The sequence below is a fragment of the Cervus canadensis genome, chromosome 25, assembly GCF_019320065.1.
Source record: "Cervus canadensis isolate Bull #8, Minnesota chromosome 25, ASM1932006v1, whole genome shotgun sequence".
Classification (NCBI taxonomy): domain Eukaryota; kingdom Metazoa; phylum Chordata; class Mammalia; order Artiodactyla; family Cervidae; genus Cervus; species Cervus canadensis.
In genome coordinates this window covers 13,899,302-13,925,504 of record NC_057410.1, presented here as the reverse complement: position 1 = coordinate 13,925,504, position 26,203 = coordinate 13,899,302, and the positions used below count along the sequence as shown (strand labels likewise).

At 40.5% G+C, this 26,203-nt stretch overlaps 1 protein-coding gene across 1 annotated transcript in view; it reads right to left on the bottom strand.

Annotated features, from left to right (window-relative positions):
- KCNMB4 (potassium calcium-activated channel subfamily M regulatory beta subunit 4) overlaps positions 1 to 26,203 on the bottom strand; it is a 73,676-nt gene that overhangs the window by 18,679 nt on the left and 28,794 nt on the right. Inside the window, exon 2 of the mRNA XM_043447060.1 lies at positions 23,406 to 23,533. Coding sequence (XP_043302995.1) covers positions 23,406 to 23,533 — 128 coding nt within the window. The remainder of the gene's footprint in view (positions 1 to 23,405; positions 23,534 to 26,203) is intronic.

Genomic DNA, 26,203 nt, shown 5'->3' with positions numbered 1-26,203 from the left:
GGAGCCGTTTGGGGAGTTCATTCTCCCACAAGGACACTGGTGCGGGTGACTGCCGTTCTGGAGTCTTCCCTAGCCTATTACTGCTAGGGGAGTATGTGCCCCCCAGCAGGCCAGGGCAAGCCCTGAGTCCTCCACAGCAGGGTGGCTATCATACAAGGCAGGGTCTGACAGCCAGCTGGGGTGGGGCTAGCCCCACTTACCACTGCATCCACCGAGGTAGGCCCTATCACAGCAGATGGATGGATGCAGCCCAGAGTATAGCTCTGGTGTCTAGGACCTCCTAAGACCTCTCTTCCATAGGATAGAATTTCGTAGGATCAGAGGATCGAACCTCACAGGATGTCTCTTAAATGCTGCCATTTTTCCACATCAGGAAACAACCCACCTACCCGAAAGTGAAAGTCTCTCAGTCGTGTCCGACTCTTTGCAACCCCATGGACTATACAGTCCGTGGAATTTTCCAGGCCGGAACACTGGGGTGGATAGCCTTTCCCTTCTCCAAGGGATCTTCCCAACCCAGGTCTCCCGCATTACAGGTGGGTTCTTTACCAGCTGAGCCACAATCAGGAAACAACCCACCTACCTAATACAGACAAACAAACACAGAGAATGAGGTAAAATAAGGCAACAGAGGAATATGTTCCAAATGCAGGAATAAGAAAAAACCTCAGAAAAAGAACTTTTAAAAGTGGCAAAAGCAAGCTACAAATATTTAAAGGTAATGATCATGAGATCAACAAACTCAAGAGAAGCATGGATGAACAAAGTGAGAATTTTAACAAAGGATTAGAAAACCCGAAGAACCAAACAAAGCTGAAGAATACAATAGCTGAAAGAAAAAATACACTAGAAGGAATCCACCGTAGAGCAGACGATACAGAAGGCTTCCCAGGTGGTTTAGCAGTGAAGAATACAGCTGCAGTGCAGGAAACAGAGGTTTGATCCCTGATTTGGAAAGATCCCCTGCAGAAGGAAATGGCAACCCACTCCAGTATTCTTGCCAGGGAAATCCCATGGACAGAGGAGCCTGGAGGGTGGGGGCTACAATCCATGCAGTTGCAAAGAGTTGGAAATGACTTAGTGACTAAACAACAACAAAATGATACAGAGGAACAGATCAGTGAGTGACCTGGAAGACAGAGTGGTGAAAATCACCCAAACTGAACAGAAAAAAGAAAAAAAAAATTTTTTTTAAAAAATGAGGATAATTTAAGGGACTTCTAGGACAACATCAAGCAAACTAACATTTCTCTTAGAAGGAGAAGAAAGAGAGAAATGGGGCAAACTTATTTGAAGAAATATTAGCTGAAAACATCCTTAACTATAAAAGGAAACAGACATCTAAGTATAAGAATCACAAAGTCCCAAAAAGAGGAATCCAAAGAAGTTCACACTGAGAGACACTGTAATTAAAATGGCTAAAAGACAACTTTCTCACACCATAAACTCAAAACGTAAGACCTGAAACCTTAGAACTCCTAGAAGAAATCACAGGCAGTATGCTCTTTGACATGATCTTAACAACACTGCTTTGGGGTAAGGCTTCTCAGGCAAGGGAAATAAAAGAAAAACTAACAAATGGGACTACACCAAACTAAAAAGCTTTTGCACAACATAACAAAAGCCTACTAAATGGGAGAAGATATTTGCTAGTGATCTATCTGACAAGGGGTTAATATCCAAAGTACACAAAGAACTACAGCTCAACATCAAAACAAAACAAAACAAAAAACCAACCCTGATTAAAAAATGGGCAGAGGACTTGAACAGACACATTTGCAAAGAAAACATGGCCAACAGGCACATGAAAAGATGCTTGACATCACTAATCATCAGGGAAATGCAAACCAAAACCACAGTGAGATGTCACCTTGGTTAATCTAAGTAAGTGTTTCCCTGAGTTCTGTGAGCCACTCTAGCAAATCAAGCCTGACATGGAGGTCATAGAAACCTGATCTGTAGCCAAGTCAGATCCCAGGTATAGTTAAAGCTATGATTTTTCCAGTAGTTATATATGGATGTGAGAGTTGGAGCATAAAGAAGGCTGAAATTGTGGAGCTGGAGAGTCCCTTGGACAGCAAGGAGATCAAACCAGTCAATCCCAAAGGAAATCAACCCTGAATATTCATTGGAAGAACTGATGCTGGAGCTGAAGCTCCAATACTTTGGCCACCTGATGCAAAGAGCCAACTCACTGGAAAAGACCCTGATGCTGGGAAAGATTAAGGGCAAGAGGAGAAGGGGGTGACAGACGATGGGATGGTTGGATGGCATCACTGACTCAATGGACATGAGTTTGAGCAAACTCCAGGAGATAGTGAAGGACAGGGAAGCCTGGAGTGCTGCAGTTCATGGGGTTGACTGACACACTGAACAACATCAGAACCCAGCTAGTGCTAGTGGCGAAGAACCTGCCTGTCAACACAGGAGGCTTAAGAAACGTGGGTTCGATCCTTGGGTTGGGAAGGTCCCCTGGAAGAAGGCATAGCAACCTACTCCAGTATTTTTGCTTGGAGAATCCCATGAACAGAGGAGCCTGGCGGGCTATGGTCCATAGCGTCGCAAAGAGTTGGACATCACTAAAGCGACTTAGCATGCACACACAGAAACTGTGGGTAATCTAGTAAGACCTACTAATAATTGGTATCTGAAACGGTGTAGAAGCAACCTGGTGCAATTGAGCCCTTAATCTTTGGGTTCTGACTCTATCTCCAAGTATATAGTGTCAGAACTGAGTTATTAATAAATTGTAGGACACCAGCTGGTATGGTGGAAAATTGCTTGATGTGGGGAGAAACCCACATACATTTAGTAATCAGAAGTGAAATTTCTGTATGAAGAATAAAGGAGACACACAGGAAGGAGACTGAACTGAGATTTTCTATTAAAGCCTCAAACCAAGGCCATACCCAACTTTCCTAACTTGGAGAAATGAATTCATCAATCCACAGAACACAACACAGAATCAAAATCTTTAGAAACTTGTGGCAATCTAAAAGCCTTAGGCTCACAGCCATTCATTGTAAAAGGTAATTACACTTAATAGTGTCTACAGATTACTACCAGTATGTTTCCTATTGCCGCTCTAACAAATTTAGCAGCTTTAAACAATGCAAATTCATTCTCTTCTAGTTAGTTCTGCAGGCTAGAAGTTTGAACTCTGATTCATTGTGCTGAAACGGAGGTGTTAGCAGAGCTGTTCCTTCTGAAGGCTCTCGGGCGAATCTGTTTCTTTGCCTTTTCCAGCTTCTAGAGGTTCCCCGCATTCCTTGGCTCCTGGCCCCTTCTCAGCATCATTCCAATCTCTTGCTTCCATTGTCACATCTTATGTTACTCCTCAGATCTTCCATCTCTCTCTTAGAAAGACCCTGTCAATTCAGATCTACCCAGATAATGCAAAGAAACCTTTCATCTCAAGATCCTTTACTTAACTGCATCTGTGAAGTCCCTTTTACTATACAAGGTAACAAGGTAACAAGGTAAGGTACCATAAATCCATGGAGACTAGGATGTGGACATCTTCACATGTATACGTGCTAAGTCACTTTAATCATGTCCAACTCTCTGTGACCCCATGGACTGTAACCCGTAAGACCCCTCTGTCCATGGCATTCTCCAGGCAAGAATACTGGGATGGGTTCCTATGTCCTCCTCCAGGGAATCTTCCCGATCCAGGGATGGAACCTACATCTCTTATGCCTCCTGCACGGGCAGGAGGGTTCTTTACCACCAGGGCCACCTGGGAAGCACTGTGGACATCTTTGGGGGCCATTATTTAGACAATTATATAAGTTTCCTATTCCTTTCCCCAATTAGTCATTAAGAATTAAATCATCAACAGATGGAAGTTTTTAAAAAGGCAAGGGAGTACTTCCCTGGAGGTTCAGTGGTTAAGACTTCAATGCAGGGAGCGTGGGTTCGATTCCTGGTCGGTGAACTAGGATCCCATGTGCCATGTGGCACAGTCAAAAAATAAAAATTAAAAACAAGACAAAAAAACTACAGAATAAATTCTTTTCTAATATCCCAATTTGAATTATTTTAAAAAATATAGTTTTTTCATTTTTTTCAACATTTGCTCTTTTATACAAAGGCATTTACATACAAAACACACATGACCAAAGATATTAAAAAACACTTCTCTTTCCTTCATCCACACCATTTTCCTGTACTCTTTCCTCCTAGAGTTCCACCACATCCCCCAATATCTGCTGTTCCTAATCACATCATTAATAGAGCTCCAAAAATTTCAATCCTCCACTTTAATCCTCCCTAAGGAACTGCCTCCTTATTTTTCATAAACTTTATTTTGTCTTAATAATACATTAATATAATATTACATTAATACATTAATAATAATAAAATAATATATCTTTTCTGTTTTCCTTTCAACTTTACACTTTATCAAATGTGTCCAAAGATTCTTGATTCTTCTTTACTCAGTCTTTCATGAAACAATGTCATGAGTAATTCTCTGTATTAAGTTTAACTACAGTGCCATACCACATTTTTATAATTTGACCCTCTTGAACTTTTTCTCCACTATTTTTCCTTCAAATCTTTTCAAAGCTCTGAATTTTAAAACCGGGGTAAATTTCCACACAGAGAAATTCAGAGATAATAAGTGCATAAGTTTGATTATGTCATGTTAATATTGTTGATTTCTGGTCCTTTTACCTCTAGTTTATAAAAAGTTTCATAATTTCTATCCAACCCATTCTACCATTTAAAAGCATGCATTCTTCTATAGAATTATTTTTCTCATATTTAATGATTTGATCTCATATTAAACAGATTTTAATCAGAAATGGGGAAGTTGAAGAATGCGCCTTTATGTTCCCAAAGGAAGTCTCTCAGAACCTGTTTTCCATTTCAGCAATGCCTACTCCTGGAGATAAATCCTTAGAAATTAGAAATGCTGATTTATGATGCCAATGCTTAAAATGCTCTTTGGCTTTTCAATTCCTTATTTAGAGTAACTAATACTTTTTCAAAATAATTTTTTTGATGTGAACTATTTTAAAAATCTTTATTGAATTTGTTACAATATAGATTGTTTTATGTTTTGGTTTTTTGGCTTGAGGCATGTGGGAACTTAGTTCCTTGACGAGGGATCAAACCCACACCCCTTGCATTGGAAGATGAAGTTTTAATCACTGGATTGCCAGGGAAATGCCTAGAGTAACTAATTCTTAAACATCAAAAGATGCTTGTTGTGATCTAGCATGCCTGAGCATTCAGTGAAACAAGACTTCCTAGCAAGCCAGGGACTAGGAGGGACTAAAAACAATAGTACTGATTAACCAGGATATCTCAATATTCCTCCTGCTGACAGATAACAGGACTCTTTAGTCACTTTGTGAAGCCAATACCAAAGTAGAAAGAGAAGCTCTCTTTATAGAAAAGGCTGCAAACACTATATTAAAAAAAAAAAAAATCACAGATTTTATTAAGTGCCTTTTTCTCAAAATCTTCAAAAACAGGGTAGAGGCTCCCCTTTGAAATGAAATAAAACGATATCCAAAGGCCTACAATTGAGCTAGTGTCTTCCAGGCCATCTGATTTCGTGATTCTGAGATCCTCATATTCAAACTTACTCCATCGTTTCAGGTGAAGGAAGACTTGATTGCACTCAGCATAGTAACTGCACACATAGAAAAAGGACTCTTTTGAAAGATCACTTTAACAGCCAAACTTTGTATCATTTCCCTAAGCTGAATCATATTCACAGCCCTCCCTCCAGGCAAAGAGGACACGAAAAGTAGCAGGAGATAGAATCACAGATCACACACTTGCAACGTGGGTGTGAGAAACCGTTTCCAGGGAGAAGATGACAAACATTTTGAAGCACCCGAGATATGCATTAAGCAGGGATTCCATCGGGTATTTGTAAGGCTGGCAAGAGCTTCAGAATTTGGTTCTCAAGGAAATGAGGCAGGTAAGGAATCTCCCCAAATGTCAATGTGTCTTCTTACCATCTGAACAATGCTGGACATATTGTATGCAGTTTGAACTGTGGCATTTCAAGGGAGGTAGAGAAACACTGCCCCCATGATTTCTGATATACAATCAAGATGGCAGGGGTTCCTTAACTAGCAAAACTGAAGTAGAGGCAGAGCAGTGAGGGCTCCCTCACCCGCCTTCAGTTCGAAGGCGAATGCCCCCACAAAGCGTGATCTCAATGCGTCTGCCCAGCTCAACGAAGCCTGGATTTTCTTCCAGTGGTTCCCACACCTAGAAGAGCGTGACACTGAGCTAAGCTGGAAATGAAAGCTCGGTAAATGTCAGTGGAATAAGAAGGGAGTGAAAAGCCAGCAACACAGTTTCAGTTAAGCAAATCTGGGGGGATGGAGGGAATGAGGGGGATGGGGGGATGGGGGGCGGGATCCTAGACTTCATGGGAATTCTTTCAAAGGCCATGTATATTTGTTTGGAATTATAAATACCATCGATGTAGTTGCATAAACAGTCAAGTCTATTTTTGTTTTTGCTTGTGTTTTTACCAACTGTGCCAACTATTTTCAGATAATTTCCAAGAGTGATCGTGTATACTACACTTTCTGTCATCACAAAATTTCCTTTCTTCTCTTCGTGCTTGGTTATTTAAAAATCTATCTCTAGCCTGTCCAACCAATACACGTGCATGTAACTCCTGTCACTAGTGGTTCCTTTTCCTTCGACTTATCTGCCCCAGGCTTGCTTGGTCGCATTACCCTCCCTGAGAAGCCTACCAGTGCTGCTGTTCCTTTGACGCTGCTTCAGGACTAGCATGCTTGGAAATGCTGCCAGGACCTAATAAAGCCAATACCAGATGAGCCCAAGCAGCTGAACAGACACTCTACTTTTTCCAAACCTCGGAGAAAGATCCTGTAACTCATTTCACAACTTACCCTCAGGAAATCACTGTTAATGTCTGATTAGGTGAAGTCCAATTCCCTGTAATTAGATCCTCATTGAAGAAAAATCAGCCAGTCATCACAATTTCTTTCCCTTTCCACCCCTCTCCCATCAGCCCCGGCTTCATTATTTTGGCAGCTTTGAAGAGAGGATCTGAAAAATACATCCTGGGTGGGGGAAGAGTGAACTGCATGTCTTTCTGATTATTACGAAAGCTCGAAGGAAACAGAGTTACTGCCTAATATAATATTGTCATTCCAGAAGCTTCCCAATTGTTAAAAACCCATTTCATTAAAACATATTATGCACTAAACAGTTATTTTTTTAATGGAATAATTCACAGATGATCTATACTTTGCTGCTGCATGTAGGAAAACAGAAACAGGCTAGCATTTCTATCAAGGCTAGCAATGAATCCTTCAACCTAACCCCTAAATTATACAGTAAAGAGTACATGAATAATAGCTTTACATTCTGTTTTGTTGCAGTCTGTAATGTAGTTATTTTTCTTGGTAAAAGTGCACTGAACAGATATTGTAATACTTCAACCCAGTAAAATTAGCTAAATTAATTGTCAAGCTCTTTTCCTAACTAGTAAATTGCTTATTATATATATATGTTTGGAGGACAAAAGCTTTATAAAGAAGTGTGTATAACAATGAAAGTGATGACTTACAGTACAATCATAGAATTTTTTATATTTGAGAAATTAAAAAGACCCTATCAGGCAATCATAAAGTCTCTCTTGGATGTGCCAGTAACTTAACTCTACCTTGGTAGCAGGTGATATTCAAGATTCAAGAAAGTACACATACATAGCCATCAGACTGTTGGACTGAACGTGATAAACAGTTTGAAAATCACTAAAAATTTCCAGCACTGAACGTGATAAAGAGTTTGAAAATCACTAAAAATTTCCAATCACTAAAAGTTTCCTAAGGAAATCTGTTTTCTTTTCTTCTGCCACAAGACTAATATTAACGTCCCAGAGAGGGGGCCACCCCTTCAGCTGGGGGTCCTGCAGTGATAAAGGCAGGGGTTGAAGCTGCGTGGGGCCCCAGACAGACAGGTACTGTAAGCAGAAAATAAACTCTCATTGTTATAAGCTACTGAGGTTTTCAGGTTGCTATCCCAGCACAACTCAGCCTCAGCTGACTGAATCGCACAGGTACAGGTTGGGGATCCTAAAATTTCACCAAGTAAACTAGCCCTCTCTTAATCTCAAACACAGTTTGCAGGTGCACATATGAGTATCTTAAATGAATTTCTCGGCACTCTGTTCCCTTCCATTCAGCCATTCAACAACAGTTGCAGCACCCACAGCGCGGCCAGCCCCAGGGCGGCGCCTGTGTGTTGGTTCTCACGAGTTAGTGGTAAGCCTGTGGGCAGAACACTGTCTGCTCCTGTACCCTCGTCGGCCAATGCCAGGCACATGCTGGAGGTGCTCCGTCAATGTTTGCTGTTTGTTTACTGTTGAGATATATTTCAAAGTGCATTTGTACAAATGCAGAGGTGATAAAAGGGAAGGAGTACTTCCACGTGTCTGGGGAAATAAAACAGAAGTATCTTTTGAGCAAACCCAAAGCAGAAGAGGAGTATGGAGTACAAGTTTCTTGGCAGAGGACCCAGCACGTACAAAGGCACAAGTTCTTTTGTCTGCCATTTCAGATCATTTTGCCACCAAGGGTGCAATTAAAGAATGGTATAATTAAAAAGTCACTGATAAGATTCCATGGAGTTCCTGATGTTATCTGGCCTCAGTATGGGCTAGAATCCTGGCTAATGTCAGCAGCTGCATAGTAGAGTGAGTAAGAGCCTGGGCCACAGAGGTAGACTGCATAGGTTTGGATCCTGGCTCTGCTACTTGTCAGCTGTGTGATCTGTGCAAATTGCCTCACCTCTCTGTGTTTCATTCCTTTATGCAGAATATGAGAACTACGACAATAATGCTTTATATGGATGCTGTGCAGATTTAATGAGATTCAATGTGTAAAGCACCTAAACTGTTTCTGGAACACAGTAAGCACTATATGAAGGCGTTGGCTACTATTGGGTAAGGTCAGAGGGCAAGATTATCAGGGAAATAGTCCCATCTCTGCCTGTGACTCAGTATTTTCCAGCATTTTTATCAATAACTTGCATAAGGAAATTGAAGTCACTTAGATTTACAATTAGAGTAACATTTTTCAATGGAAGAAATAATACCTGTATTCCAGATTCAAGATTCAAAATAATCATAAGAGAATGGAACAAACAGGAAAACAGCATTGGTATGTATTTATATAGGTATAAAATTCTTGCACTGAAAATCAGAACATCATCTTACAGAGAAATGTGAGAAATGGGGATAGGGAGAGACTTCAAGAGTACCCTGTATAAAACAGATGTGGGTCAAGTAAGTTTGATTAATCATAAGCTCTGTATGAATCAACAGTGTGTCGTTGCTGCCAAAATAATAATAATGCCACGTCAGGCCTCATTAACTGAGTTTTAGTCTCGAGATTGAACAATGGGGGCAGAAATGTTTTGCCTTCCTCTGTACAGGCCAGCTCAGAGCAATAGTAAGAACAGCATCACAAGCAGTGAAAACACGTCTATTCTCCACAGCATGGCAGTGTGGAACGGAGGACGCCTTCGGTCTGAGGGTCAAGGACGCGGGTTCAGATCCTTACTCTGCTCCTTCCAGGCAGTATGACCTTAAAGGCTGTTTCTTCTTCTGTAAAATTCAGATAATAGGGTCTACCTTCCTTCCGAGACCACAGTGCTAACCAAGATGAAGTCTGTGTGTGTGCGGTTAAAACATACATATATATATGGAGGCTTCCCAGGTGGTATTAGTGGTAATGAACCTGCCTGCCAATGCAGGAGACAAAGAGACACGGGTTCAATACCTGGGTCGGGAAGATTCCCTGGAGGAGCACATGGCAACCCACTCCAGTATTCTTGCCTGGAGAAGCCCATGGACAGAGGAGCCTGGTGGGCTACAGTCCATAGGGTTGCAAAGAGTTGGACATGACTGAGCGACTAACACTTTATTTTAAATACACACACATATATATGTGTTATATATATACACACACAATATATATATATACACACACACAATCTGCCTGCAACACGGGAGACCTGGGTTCAATCCCTGGATTAGGAAGATCCCCTGGAGGAGGGCATGGCAACCCACTCCACTATTCTTGCCTGGAGAATCCCCATGGAAGGAGGAGCCTGGTGGGCTGCAGTCCATGGGGTTGCAAAGAGTCTGAGGCAACTGAGTGACTGAGCACATATATACACACACGATAAAATTTGCCATTTTAAGTATACAATTTAGTGGCATTAATTAAATTGACAATGCTGTACAATCATCACCATTATCTATTTCCAAACAGAAGCTCTGTAACCATTAAGCAATGGCTCCCCTTTTCCTCTTCCACCCAGTCCTTGATAAACTCTAACCTATCCATCTCTACTTATGTGCCTATTCTAGGTATTTCCTTAAATGAATTATGGACAACTAAAGACATTGGGAAATGGAATGGATTGCTTTAGGGGAGGTGACATATACTATCACCAATTAGAGAATGGAAAATATTAATACCTACCAAAAAATGGGCCAGGGAGCCACTCTGGGTTGTAATAAATGGCTAGAAGATGTCGCCTAGATTTGATACCCTCTACATGTTCAGCTCAGGTCAGTTTCTCAGTCATGTCCCACTCTTTGTGAGCCCATGGACTGCAGCACACCAGGCTTTCCTGTCCATCACCAATTCCCAGATCTTTCTCAAACTCATGTCCATTGAGTCGGTGATGCCATCCAACCATCTCATCCTCTGTCATCCCCTTCTCCTCCCACCTTCAATCTTTTCCAGCATCAGGGTCTTTTCAAATGAGTCACCTCTTCGCATCGGGTGGCCAAAGGATTGGAGCTTCAGCTTCAGCATCAGTCCTTCCAATGAACACTCAGGACTGATCTCCTTTAGGATGGACTGGTTGGATCTCCTTGCAGTCCAAGGGACTCTCAGAGTCTTCTCCAATACCATAGTTCAAAAGCATCAGTTCTTTAGCGCTCAGCTTTCTTTATAGTCCAACTCTCACATCCATACATGACTAATGGAAAAAACATAGCTTTGACTAGATGGACCTTTATTGGCAAAGTAATGTCTCTGCTTTTAACAAGCTGTCTAGGTTGGTCATAGCTTTTCTTCCAAGGAGAAAGTGCCTTTTAATTTCATGGCTGCAGGCACCATTTGCACTGATTTTGGAGACTAAAAAAATAAGGTCTCTCACTGTTTCTGCTGTTTCCCCATCTATTTGTCAAGAAGTGATGGGACTGGATGCCATTATCTTAGTTTTCTGAATGTTGAGTTTTAAGCCAACTTTGTCACTCTCCTCTTTCACTTTCATCAAGAGGCTCTTCAGTTCCTCTTCGCTTTCTGCTATAAGGGTGGTGTCATCTGCATATCTGAGGTTATCGATATTTCTCCCGACAATCTTGATTTCAGCTTGTGCTTCATCCAGCCCAGCATTTCGGCATATAAATTAAATAAGCAGGTGACAATATACACCTTGACGTACTCCTTTCCTGATCTGGAGCCTGTCTGTTGTTCCATGTCCAGTTCTAATTGTTGCTTCCTGACCTGCATACAGATTTCTCAGGAGGCAGGTCAGGTGATCTGGTATTTTCATCTCTTGAAGAATTTTCCACCATTTGTTGTGATCCACACAGTCAAAGGTTTTGGTGTAGTCAATAAGGCAGAAGCAGATGTTTTTCTGGAATTCTCTTGCTTTTTCGATGATCCAACAGATGTTCGCAATTTGATCTCTCCCTTTTCTAAATCCAGCTTGAACATCTGGAAGTTCACGGTTCACATACTGTTGAAGCCTGGCTTGGAGAATTTTGAGCATTACTTTGTTGGCATTTGAGATGAGTACAACTGTGTGGTGGTTTGAACATTCTTTGGCGTTGCCTTTCTTTGGGATTGGAATGAAAACTGACCTTTTCCAGTCCTGTGGCCACTGCTGAGTTTTCCAAATTTGCTGGCATATTGAGTGCAGCACTTTCACAGCATCATCTTGTAGAATTTGAAATAGCTCAACTGGAATTCCATCACCTCCACTAGCTTTGTTTGTAGTGATGCTTCCTAAGGCCCACTTGACTTCACATTCCAGGATGTCTGGCTCTAGGTGAGTGATCACACCATCGTAGTTATCTGGGTCATGAAGATCTTTTCTGTATAGTTCTTCTGTGTATTCTTGCCACCTCTTCTTAAGATCTTCTGCTTCTGTTAGTAAGAGGCTTATTCTGCCCCCATTTTGTCCAAGATGAAACTGAGGCAAGAGCTCTTCAGTAAGTAGCCCAAGGTCATCCGCGAGTCAGGAAGAGAGCTATGGATAGAACGCAAGTCTCCTGACGCACAGCCCTGCCCTGCATTCCGCCCTCTGACGGTTCTGCACTCTGTGACCCACTTGTCCTTTGGTTCCTGTAGTTTTCCTCCCAAACACCCTCAGGGCTTTGTTTAATAGCTGCATAAACTATCTTAAATGAAAAGTGATTTAATAACACCAAATTCTTGACTTTACTGCCATGATGATAAAAACTGTTAGGAGATGAATTTGCAAGCATTAAGAACACTTTGAATAACCATCAGAAAACAGACTCTCAAATTTATATCCTAAGTAATGTACAGCCATTTGGATGTCAGATTTTGGAAGAACACTGAAATGAATTCCATACATATTCTACAGCATGCTGGAGAAGCCACAGAAATCATTGCTTGTTTTTAAAAAAGTACAGATTTTGAGATCAGAACTTTCAATTCTGATGTAATCTCTCTTAATAGGGAACCAGACACAAATGTACACAGAAAAGACTCAATGTGGGTAAGAATCCAGAGTCATTGCTTTGTTTTTTAAAACTCAAGATATATCATTGGACTTAATGTCTAAAAAGAAATCCATATTCCTTAAAAAAAAAAAAAAACAACTTCAGAATCAGTCTCCTATTTAATGAAAGATTATAAGAAATATTTTTCAGAGTAAACAGAAAACAAAAGTAAAAAGATCTATTAAAAATGAAATTTTTGTTAAATAAATCTAGTATTTAGTAATTTATCCAAAAGTCAATAAAATTTCCCTATAGAATTTATTCAAAATATCCTTTTCCACATTTATATGCACATTTCTCCCCATTTGTATCCTAAGGGGTCTACCAGTAAAAACAAGTTTATTTCTTTATTAATTTGTCTTATAAAAAAATGAAAGGAAAGCTTAGAAGCCATTGGAACAATTAAATTCAACTATAAATATATTAAAAAGAAATCTGGCAGATTCTCTGCCAATTCAATGGTTAGGACTTGGTTCTTTTACTGTGGGGGCCAAAATTCAATCCTTGACTGGGGAACTAAGATCCTGCAAGACGAGAGGCGTTGCCAAAAAAAGAAGATTTTAGAGTTTCATAAGTCAAAAACAGATGCAAAGACATAGCCAAAATCAACTATAACTGACCAACCATTTTTCACCATACTGATTATAAATGCATTCAGAGACATATATATAAGCCTATATTATTAATCTCACATAATAAGAAACCCAGAGGTAGGTGGGCCAGGGCAGGGGCAGCTACTCAATGATGGTGTGGGAGAGCTGGCCTTTTCTATCCTTTTGCTCTACCCTTCATAACGTATGCAAGCCCACCTTGATGCATATCACCTCAAAGTTGCAATATGGCTTCTGCATTTCTGCCATCAAGCCACTTCTATCCACTTCTCTGCCAGGACAAAAGTAGTAGAAACAGGAGGGGATGGTACTTATATTAGGAAAGCAAAAGTCTTCACAGAGACCCCTAACTGATGTTGCCTCCAATACCCAGGACAGCAAACCAGAGTCGTGCAATCCATCCTCCTCTGAACCTGACTCCCAGTCATGCACAGGTGTATCTCCAAGTCTGTGAGCTCCACTTCCATACAGTCTTATACCCGGTCCCTCCTTCACTTCTCCACTAATTCTGCCTTTGCCCAAGCTCTTTTCATCCCTTGTTTAGACTGACTCAATAATTTCCAAATTGTTTAACCTTATATCCTGTCTACCTTCCATGCAGTCACAAGACTGGTCTCCCTAAATCACAAACGTGAATGTTGCTCCTCCACTGCATACAGAGTAAAGTCTAAAACCTCGGCATGCCATAAAAGCAAAGCATTATCTGATTCACCCTCTTCGAGTTCATCTATCACTTTTCCCCTAAAAGTACTCTCCAAGAATGTGTAGAGCCTTACGTTTCATTCAGTTGCCTATGACATTTCAAATCTTCATGCCTCTGAATATTCTTTATTTTACCCGAAATCTCTTTCCTTCAGTTCAGTTCAGTCACTCAGTCGTGTCCAACTCTTTGTGACCCCATGGACTGCAGCACACCAGGCCTCTCTGTCTAACACCAACTCCCGGAGCTTACTCAAACTCATGTCTATCGAGTCGGTGATGCCATCCAACCATCTCATCCTCTGTCATCCCCTTCTCCTCCCACCTTCAATCTTTCCCAGCATCAGGGTCTTTTCAAATGAGTCAGTTCTTCACATCAGGTGGCCAAAGTATTAGAGTTTCAGCTTTAGCATTAGTCCTTCCAATGAATATTCAGGACTGATTTCCTTTAGGAATATTCAGGACCTATTTCCTTAGCCTTCATTTATCTGGAAAATTCCTACTCATTTTTAAAGAAAATACAATTCAGACTTTCCTCTCTGAAGGCTTTTCTCTCTCCACTCCTTTTCTCCATTCAAGTAGGGTCCAAGCACTATACTCTGTGTGTGTATGATATGTGTAATTACGGCACTTACTACTGAATAAATTACATCCCAATTGTTTGTTTACATGATGGTCTTTCATAGTACTCAGTGACTTCCCTGAAGACAGAAACTAAGTCTTATTATCTTTGATTACCATCACCTGGTGTAAGGCTAGTCATTAATAAATACTTGAATAAAAGAGTAATAGGGTATGTGTGCTCAGGAGTTCAGTCGTGTCCAACTCTTTGTGATCCCATGGACTGTAGCCCACTGAATTCCTCAGTCCATGGAATTTTCCAGGCAAGAATATTGGAGTGGGTTGCCATTTCCTCCTCCAGGGGATCTTCCTGACCCAGGGACAGAATCCTTGTCTCCTGCAAGTCTCCTACGTTGGCAGGCAGATTCTTTACCACTGAGCCACGGGGGTAGTTCTAATTCCTAGATTTTTAAGGAGTCTCCATACTGTTCTCCATAGTGGCTGAATCAATTTACATTCCCATCAACAGTGCAAGAGGATTTCTGTTTCTCCACATACTCTTCAGTATTTATTGCTTGTAGATTTTTAAATGATGGCCATTCTGACTGGAGTGAGGTGATACCTCATTGTAATTTTGATTTGCATTTCTCTAGTAATGAGCAATGTTGAGCATCTTTTCACGTGTTTATTTGTCATCTGTGGCAGAAACCAACACAGTATTGTAAACCAATTATCCTCCAATTAAAAAAAAAAATTTTTTTTTAAGAGTAAACGACTGAAATGGTGGTAATTCGATGGATGAAATCCAGGATGCTGAAAAGGGTAATACAATGATAGAAGAGTCATTAGCTATTTTGTGGCAGGAAGATTTTGGACTCTCTAAAACAATATTGTTTATTTCAAGGGAAGGAGGTAGGTATTCACATAAGTGATTCTTCCAAATAATTGAAGTTTAACCTTTTAAGTTGAATAAAAACCAATACAAATATTAAAATATAATTGGTAACATCTTTCTAAAAATGCACTACACATTTTCTTACCTTTTAAAGAGATAATATTGAACCAAATTTAACTTTTTTGATGACTCAGTATTATCATTATGAACTCAATTACTGTTGAGGTAGGACTCTCTGCTCCTCCACTTAATGGCTCCAGACTGTTAACCATTTGGTTCTTTGCTAATTTTCTTTCTCTTTCACCATTAGGATTTGATCCAACATCTTAAGCTATTGCAATTGTACACACCTTCAGAATCAGGGAATTACAAAATCATAAAACTTGAGAACTTAGAGGATTCTTAGAGATCATTTAATCTATGAAATTTTGTAGGTAAGAAAACTAAGCCCTAAGTAAGTGAGCATTCCTTTTCTATGACTTTCAAACTGTACTCTAAACAGCATGTATTCAATTTTAGCTCAGACCATTATGTTCATCTTTCTCTAAAATGCTAAGGACAAATTTAATTTGGAAAATATATATCATAGGACAAACATACTCTGGATGAACTTAAAAATTAGGATATATCTGTTCAGGATCAGAAGTACAACATATTTATTTTATTTCACAATAGAATTCTTTCCTTTGAGTTATTTTTGTGTGTTCCATCACTTTACTCATTAATCAAATTTCTATTATGTATTCATTCAAGATCTCACTCAGCATCTAATCAGTCAATACCTAGGCTATGCTCTGATTAGTTGCTTCCATCATTGATGTTACAAATTTACAGGGCAAGGAAAGAAAAGCACATACATATACTAAGTACTCATTCTTGTGCAGATATGATCACTACCAGAATAAACAAATAAAAAGTAAAATCCTTAAGATAGACAATGTTGTCTCATTTTACAGATGATAAAATCAAGAGCAAGAAGTTCCACAATTTACCCTCGGTCACATAGTTATTAAGTGGTAGAGAAGAAATGTAAACCAGACACCTAAGGCCACATGGTTGTTGCATTAAGGAAGTTATAACCTATCTAAGGAGAAAGATACATATTCAGCCAACTCTCTAACAGTGTGATAAAAGCAATCATAGCCCTGCAGAAACTCAGAAGAGGGAGTGACTGATTGTACCTGAAAAGGTGAGAGAAGTTTACACAGTGGCCTTCGAGGCAAGTCTTAATAGTAACAAAAATAATAATGGCAAACACTTTCATAGGAATTACTCAGGGCTAGGCATGTGCCACCTCATTGATAACCTCACAATAACCTTGTTATTTCTCCTTTCTACAAAGAGGATGGGGGCATACATAGGTCAGAGTAATATACCACATGTTAGAAAGTGGCTAGTTTCAGGATTCTTACCACTGTAGTGTGCTAATTCCTACAAAAGGGAGAAGGAGAAGGAAGGAGAGAGAGACATGAATGTGTGTGTGAAACAGGGCATACTCTGAGGTGACTGGACTAGGTGGAATGAATGTGAAAACCTTTAAATCAGGTCATGTCACCACTTCCCATCACTGGCTACTCACTGAGTTTAAGAGAAATGTGTGGCTCAGATGGTTAAGTGTCTGCCTACAATGTGGGAGACCCAGGTTCAATCCCTGGGTGGGGAAGATCCTCTGGAGAAGGAAATGGCAACCCACTCCAGTACTCTTGCCTGGAAAATCCCACGGGAGGAGCCTGGTAGGCTACAGCCATGGGTTTGCAAAGAGTCGGACACGACTGAGTGACTTGACTTCACTTCAAACCCTGCCTATTCTCGCCAGAATCAACACTCACCACTTTCCTTCTCCCTAGCAGCTCCTCTGTCATGGGGGCCTTTTGGGCCCTAAAACTCACCAAACTTTCTTGCCTCAGAACCTCTGCACACAGTGGTGTCTCATTCTGAAATACTGTTCCCCTTGCTTTTTGCCTACCTAACTCTTGACCATCTTCTGGTCTCCACCTAATTATGATTTATGCATACAGGCCTTTGAAATTCCCCACCTTGTTATAATATCTCATAGCAGCACCCCTGGTTTTCCTTCATGGTGTTTACTCCACTTTGTAATTATACATCTAATATGATGATAGGCTATAGGCTCCATGAAGGCATGGATCACATCTGTTTTTCTTTTTCCAGCTTATGGACATGTGGGTAAACAGCAGAAGTTGAACCTGGAATTGGAAGGGCATAGTCTTCATCCAATGAACAATAAGAAGGCAGAAAATTTTAATCAATGACTGTGACAAAATCAAATAAGATTTAAATGAAGTACAACAATACTTAGTCTAGTGTAGATGATTGATGAAAGAAAGGCCAAGCCTAAAAGACCAGTTGAGGGGCACTTCAACAATCTAGATGAAAAACAGTGAGGGCCTTAACTTAGGGAATAAATTCAAGGCTTCACAGGTGAAGTGGCTGGATTTGTTCAACTCTGTGTGTGTGTGTCGGTGTGGGTATGTGTGTGGGTATGCACGGGTGTGCGTGTGTAAGCCTGCTCTGTGCCCTCTGTGAACTATTATCCACTTAGGACAAAAAAATTAAGTATTAAAAAGTAAACCCGTATAGAGAAATACAATGCTTTCCTTAAGAGGAAAAGTTCAAAAACTAAGGACAGATCACACTTCCTTGTCCTTAGACCCAAAGGGAATTAAGGAATGAGTACCTATTTTCCAGGGACACGCCCTCATCAAGGGGAAGCTGGTGAAGGCAAAGATGAGGGAGGAAAATTGTGTGGAAAGACTAAGTAAGAGATGTTTTCAAGCAACTGAATGGAGATTTCAAAATAAACTTGGTGGGCCTCCCTGGCGGCTCAGTGGTAAAGAATCCACCTGCCAATGCAGGAGACACGGGTTCCATTCCTGGTCCGGGAAGATCCCACGTACCTTGGAGCAACTAAGCCTGTGTGTCACAACTACTGAGCCTGTGTTCCAGAACCCGGGAGCCACAACTACTGAAGCCAGAGCTCTTAGAGCCCACGCTCCGCAACAGGAGAAGCCACGGCGATGAGAAGCCTGCACACTGCAACTGAAGAGTAGCCCTCACTTGACGCAACTAGAGAAAAGTCCGCGCGGCAACAAAGACCCAGCACAGCCACAAAAAGAAAAAAAAACTGGTCAGGGGGCATGGGTCCGGGTGGGCTACAGTCCATAGGGTCAGAGAGTTGGACATTACTGAGAGACTTTGAGAGAGAGAGAGAGAGAGAAGTGGGCGTTGCCGGGGTTTTGCTGAGAAAAGATAAGCCAAGGAAAGGCTAATAGGAGACAAAAATATATAGGGAAAGTAAGTGTGATCTTACCCATACCAAAGAGTGTAAAATAAAAATCTACCCATTGTATGGAGACGCGATGCTTCAAGGTTGAAGGAGACATAGAGCCAAAAGGCTGTATGGGAAGATCATGAATAGAGGCAGCCAGGGCCTGGTTCCACGAGCCCTGGGCATGAAGTTACTACACCACGGTGTGCTTCCTAGGGGGCACAGAAGGAAGGGGTGATTACATGGGGACCATCCTTCCAAGGCAGGCCTGGCTACTGATGGCTGCTCTGGCCACTGCAGATTCTATGTCTGAGTGTAACTCACCTAAATAAGCCTTCAACAATGGAAAGCTAAGACTCCAATCATCTTTGTCTTAGATCTTTAAAATAACACCCTTTTCTTGAAAACGGAAACTTCTTGGGAACTTTTCTCCCCAATCCTGCATTTGAGTGAAATCTAAAGGTTACTTTAAATATAAAGTTCATCTTATCAAGAGCATCTGGGAGTCTTTACAGTGAGTCTATTTTTATTTCATATTTAGCAGTAGTAAAAAGTGTACTAAGAGTAGATGGCACCAAGGAGCTGCCATTTTTCACACCTCCAACCAGCACTCTTGTTTCCTCTTGCAAATGTCATGATGAAAGAGCCAAACTTCAAACTTCTGTTTTCTCGAAGTCACTTAAAATCATGTCTGGAGTGCTTCTGAGTTGTGACAGACCACCCCTACTTCTGTCTATACCCCAACAGTTTGAAAATGGGACAGTGAGATGATGGATGGGGAATGAATATCTGTTCTGAAGAAGGAATGATGAGCTTAAATGTACCACTACTAAAGTTGATATACTATAATTGATATACTGTGTTGGCCAAAAAGTTCATTCAGGTTTTTCCATTAGATATTACAGAAAAAACCCAAAAACTTTTTGGCCAACCCAGCATAATGCAGGGTGAGTTCTTACAGACAATTCTCAGCATGCCAGGGAATGGTCCTGTGTGATTTGGTACCGTGGATATTCAGAGTTCGTGCCCTAGCAGAAGGCAGCCCTATTTGCAGGAGGCAGCCTTTAGAAAACTTGGTACCTGAGTGGGGAGTGAGGGCAAGTTACCAAGATGACCGGCAGCTGGGGAGCATAGCCCTTGAGAGGGGGTGCCTATCTGCTTCCTCCTGCAAGCTCAAGGTCATGCACATTTGGAAACCAGCTCCTGGTCCAGGGGTTGGGAGCCTAAAGGATCACCTCATGCAGACCGTGGTGGGTTCGGTATCAAACTGTCTTGACTGCTAATGCCTATTTCCTGTGGCTGGGCTCCCCGTCTCACTGAAAAACATATCCCCACTTCACCTCTGCATTTCATCCTCCCCTGTTTTCCTCGGGGAATGTTCCCTTTTTTCCTTGTTTACTATGTGTAGTCAATATTTCCTTCTTCCTCAGCAGTTTTAGTCCATGCCCCGTCTCATTCCTCTGTATCCATTCCTATTTCCCTCTCAATTACTCATCTCCTCCCTCAAATTCTTTTTCCAGTCACGGCAAACTTCTTGAAAAAGTAGTCTGCACTTGGTAAAGCCTTCACAGGCTCATCTCAGCCTAAGACAAAGTGATTTCAAAGCCTTTGCTTTACGGCAGTACCTAAACTGTGTTCACAAAGATCACTTACACACTCGGAGCTTCCACAATTGATGACTTCTCAGTAGTTCATCTTGATTATTCTTTTCCCCTTAAAACACTCGCGCTTCCAAGTCTTTTCACTTTCTTCTCAACATCTGGCCACTCTCTCTCCATCTCCTCCCCCTCATACATCAACACAGCGGATCCCAAGATTCCGTCAACATTTCTCTCCTCAATCCAGGATGCATTCTTTCCCAGTGTGCGTTCTTTCTCTTTGCTTCAACTATGGCTTGTGTGCCAACGATTCCCAGATCTGTATAGCACTGACCCTGGCTTCTTGCTCTTGAACTGAAAGTCTGTACTTCTACCTCTTTCTTTTTTTTTTTTTTTCATTTATTTTTATTAGTTGGAGGCTAATTACTTTACATTATTGTAGTGGTTTTTGCCATACATTGACATGAATCAGCCATGGATTTACATGTGTTCCCCATCCTGAACTCCCCTCCCACCTCCCTCCCCTTCTACCTCTTTCTTTTGGCTATTTTGAGACTCTCAAATTCAGCATAGTCAGAGCTAGACAATCCTTTTCTCACACTCAGTCAAATGTGACACCTCCCTTTTCCGCATCACTCTCATGGCTGCTAAGTTCTGTTGACTGTGATTCTAAATGTCGCTCGGATGTACCCCTCCATGGGTTACTGCCACTACAACTACTCTCAGACTGCTTTATTGGGATAAGAAGATGGCTAACAGAAGGAGCTCAGGGAATCAGATGAGCTGGTTTCGAGCTGCATTCTGTTTTTTTCACTTAAAGACTTCAGCTGGAGTCTTTAAGACTCAGTTTTCCCACCTGTCAAGTGGGACCAGTATTTAGAACTATTATAAGAGATATAGTGATCTAACCAAAATGTTATTCACAATGATTGGCACAGGTCACCACTCAGAAACGCAATGCTTTTCACTCAGGACTCTCCTTACCTACCCCCCCAGCTCTGAGCTGGAGCTCCTTGCTTTCAGCCCATCTTTCCTCTCCAAAACACATTCAACTCTCACACCCCTTACTTTCTATATCAGAGATCTACTCAAGTTGAGTCTTTGGTTCAAAAAAAAGAAAACCTTTTCACAAATTTTCATTGCCCAAATGAGAAAGAACATTCTCCTTAACATGGCATTTATGACCCTTTGGAAATCTAACCCTAAGCTACATTTCCAGCTTACAAATTCACCACGCCATAACCTATGTACCTAATGTTACTTATATTGCCACACTTGTTTTTTTTTCACAGCCACCCCATCTTTAAGGTCTTCCTCCCTTTCATTTCTAACTGATGAAATCATTCTTTGCGTGAAATTCTTGCCACCTCTTCTTAATATCTTCTGCTTCTGATAGATAAACCATTTCTGTCCTTTATTGTGCCCTTACATTGCATAAGCTCTGTTTCCCCCAAGAAAGTCTAATTCCTTGGAAGCAAAGAACCCTCGTTATTATTCTGGCACATTACATTCATTGATTCATTCATTCACCAAACATTTCTTAACTGAGAACCAGCCACTGCGCTAAGTACTAGGGATACAAAGCCAAAGAAGATATGGTCCATACCATTAACCAGTAGGCAATCTAGTTGGGAAGATGGGCATACAAACAATTCCAGTAGAGGGTTATAGGTGAGAGGATAGAGCAGTGACTCTCAATCCTGACTGTATATTAGAATCCCTAGAATTGATTTTTTAAATGCTAATGCCTAGGTTCAACCACCAAAAATTCTAAGTTAATTCATCTGTGATGCATTTTTTTTTAAAGTTCTTCCGGTATAGTTAGGACAGTGAGGACTGCAAACCTGAGAAAGAGCTCCAGACAGCACACAGAGGTATATCTTGTAGCTGGCACTTTGGGATGTTCTACAAATTGTCCCTTTTATGTACCTCCTTCCTCTACATGAATTAGGAGACTCTGCCATATCCCTGACTCAGAGGTAGATCCTAACTGCTTATTCTTGCTTTCAAGTTTAAGAAAGACATTCTTGGCAGCAACATGGAGAATGTCTTAGAGTGGGGCAAAGGGTGGAAGTAGAAGGGCTGGTTAGAAGACTATTGATTGTTGTGTTAATAGTTAGAAGACTATTGTGTTCTCAGATTCATGAGAAATAACATGAATCTGAACTAAAACAGTGGCAGAGGGAAGGCACAGAAGAGTTAATACAGGATAAAATCAACAGGATGATAAATGTAGGTTATAGAGCACAAAGGAGAAAAGTGAGTTAAGAATTACTCAAAGTTTCCAGCCTCAGTAAGTGAGTAGACCACAGTGCCATTCACTAAGAGAGGGGTTATAGGAGGAAGAGAAAGTCTGACCTAAGTGTGGAACACCCAAATGGAGAGTGACAGCAAAGAGCTGAGAATACTCAACATTTGATGAACAAATTACTATGGTTAATCTGGGTGGATACTGAAATATTCTAATTCAAGGAACTGTTGCTATATGTTATAACTTGAGTTCTCTTTAGGTCGAGTAAAGTTTTAATGATGGAAACATTTGAAGATACCTGGTCAGAATAGAAAGGAAAAAGAAAGGTAAGATTTGATATAGACCAAAATGATGATAAATCTGAACACTGTTCAGTTTGTGATCATTAATCACAAATGATTTGGGAGAACACTCCTAATATACAGTCCTCCTACCTAAAGGCACTTTCTTAGTGTATCCAGAGGGTAAACTCTATGATGCATGATACAGTACTCACCTTTTTTGGCTAGCATATACATGCTATACACCTTTTTTGGCTAGCTATACACGCCCCCCATCCTATAGAGTAAGAAAGGGCTACCCTAACTACATGCTAGGAAGAGTCGAGACTGTCTATCTCCATGTTGTATATTTTGTCAAGTGAGCACAATCTATGATTTATTAATATAATTAGCTACCGAGGCTACAAACAACTTTAATATGCACATGTAAATATTTGCTTACCTTTGAAATTGATTAAAATAGCAAGTAAATGGCTGGGAACCAATCTCATCTTTCCAGTACTGTTGCCAATTCATGACACTTTCCAAGTTCTTCTGATTTTCTCTCTTACAGGGAGGAATATAGGAGCACTAACAAAAGAGAACACAGAAAGTAAACCTATTATTCTATAGAATACTGAAATATAGGCCGTTTCTAATAGATAGATGGCATTATGCTTAAATGGTAAATCTAATTCTGACCTACTTAATTTTAACCAAACTGGAATTGCTAAACTATATTTCAAACTTTGAATTTGGTGCAATTACAGGAAGTATTCCAATAATAAAGATACAGCCAAAAATAACTTTCAGTCATTACACTATAAAGATACTTTATAAACAATTAGTTACAACCTACTAGTGGGTTGAAAGCATAATATGGGCCTGCTGAGCAACAAAGGGAGGTAACACAAAAGTTGATTTTTATCCCCAGTCTCCAGCAGACTTTGATGTTTTCCTCTTCTACTTTTAACTAACAGAGCAAGCACAGGGCTCTCTTCTGATACTGATCTCAGCTGCTGAAACTCGTTTTCTTTTCTTACATGTTCTTGAACAGCAAAATCAAAGGGAAAGTTCATCTCAGTTACATAATCAATGCATTTTGCTAACTGTTGCCCCTTTCTAGCCATGCCTCTGACAAAGTAGTCCTCTGTGAAGGGACTTCATTACTTGAAGCGATATACTCAGCAGAGTTAGAACACTGCCCTTAACCCTAGATGTTACAATTAACCCTTAGCATGCTAATCCCTTTTTTTCCATTTCAGTCTTTTATGGTGATGATCATGATGAAGATGATGCCAGTTTACAGTTATTGAGTGTTTACTATGCCAGCGAAGTGGAAGTCCCTCAGTCATGTCCAACTCCATAGAGTCCATGGAATTCTCCAGGCCAGAATACTGGAGTAGGTGGCCTTTCCTTTCTCCAGGGCATCTTCCCAACCCAGGGATCAAACCCAGGTCTCCCACATTGCAGGCAGATTCTTTATCAGCTGAGCCACAAGGGACACCCTTACTATGCCAGACATGGTAATAAATGTTTCATAGCCTTACCTCCAGTCCTTCTTACAACAATCCAATAATGAACCCCACCCTACAGATGAGGAAACTGAGATTTCCGTCAGTTCTACAACTGGAACTAGAGTCTGCTGACTCATCACATCCCACTCTCAGATGTTATATCAAGGTGTTCAGTATAAAGGAGCAGAAAAAAAATCCACTAGCTCTATAGTATAATTTGAGTCACATGATTTTAGAGCATCTACTTTCTCAATGTCTTCTAGCCATTTTTGGGTAAACTACAAGCATTTTAGCATGATGTACAAAGCTCTCCATGATCTAGTCCCTGCCCGGTCCTCATTCTTACTCAAGCCTGGGATGCAGACGTACAGAAGAAGCTCTTGTTCCCAAATCTGCCATGTGGAATCACACAGTATCATACTTGTCTGTTTTATGTCAGCCTCTCCAATTTGTTGGCAAGCTGGGACAAGGGCTATTTTATTTTCTCTTCTGTATCTTTAAACCTAGGACTATACCTGGTTAACATGGAAATTTCAAAAATGTTGGTAAAATTAAATAATAATAACACATGTGGATACATCTTTATTCAAGAAGAGGAAGATTCTTTTTTTTACAGCAGTTAAACATTTTAAAGTATATATAAACACATTTTAAATTTTATTTCATTTAAATTTTAAATATTTTTATTTAAAAATTTTAAAACTTTTAATTTTAAAAATTAAAATTTAAATTAATTTAAAAATATTTTTATTTTAAATTTCTTAGATTAAAATTTAAAGTTTTATTTAAATTTAAAATATTTTTCTGTTATATATAACAAATTCACGTTACACAAATATTGTCTCAAAGCATATTTACCCTCTGCATATATAGTTTCACTTCTACTAATAACAAAAATATATAGCTAAAAAGTTCTGTGAAATTATGAATCCTGAGCTCTTCAAGGCAGCAGTCGGGTTTAGAAGCAATGGAGACCATTAGATCGGGTTCCAGTCTTATTAGCTGTTACATGTTTGGGCTTGAGGTAAATTACTTTTTTTCCGAATTTCACTTTTTCTAATCTGCTAAGTCTCCAAAATAAATTCTAGCTCTACATCTCTATGATTCTCTTCTTGGAGATACAGCAAGGAAGGACCCAGCAGAAGACAGGACTGCAAACCCTGTCAAGTATTTTCTCCAGAAGAGGTCCTGCCCACTGGGGAGACGGCCAGGAAGCCCGAGGAAACCACCATTCCGGCCAGCAAGGAGGACAAGTGTGGTTAGTCTTTACTTGGAGACATGTATTTTGCATTAAGAAAATGTTTATAAAGGGCTTCTGATTTTCCTGTTGCTTATTTCCTATGATGTGACAGATGTTTCCTTTCCTTCTATTAAAAATTCTTTTTCTGTATCATGGTCAACTAGTTTATAAAGTGAGAGTAGTTGTGTCAAATGACTGTGCTCTTTGTAGGGGGCAGAAATTTCTAGATCTGGAGGTAGAAGCCATGAGGTATGAAACTTGAAAAACTCATCAGAGCTCTTTTTGCAACAGGCACACTCAATACAGGGCTTCCCTAGTGGCTCGGCAATAAAGTATCCACCTGCCAATGCAGGAGACACAGTTTCGATCCCTGGGTTGGAAAGATCCCCTGGAGAAGGAAATGGCAACCCACTCCAGTAACCTTACCTGGGAAATCCCATGGACAGAGGAACCTGGTGGGCTACAGTCCATGGGGTTGCAAGAGTCGGACATGATTTAGCAACA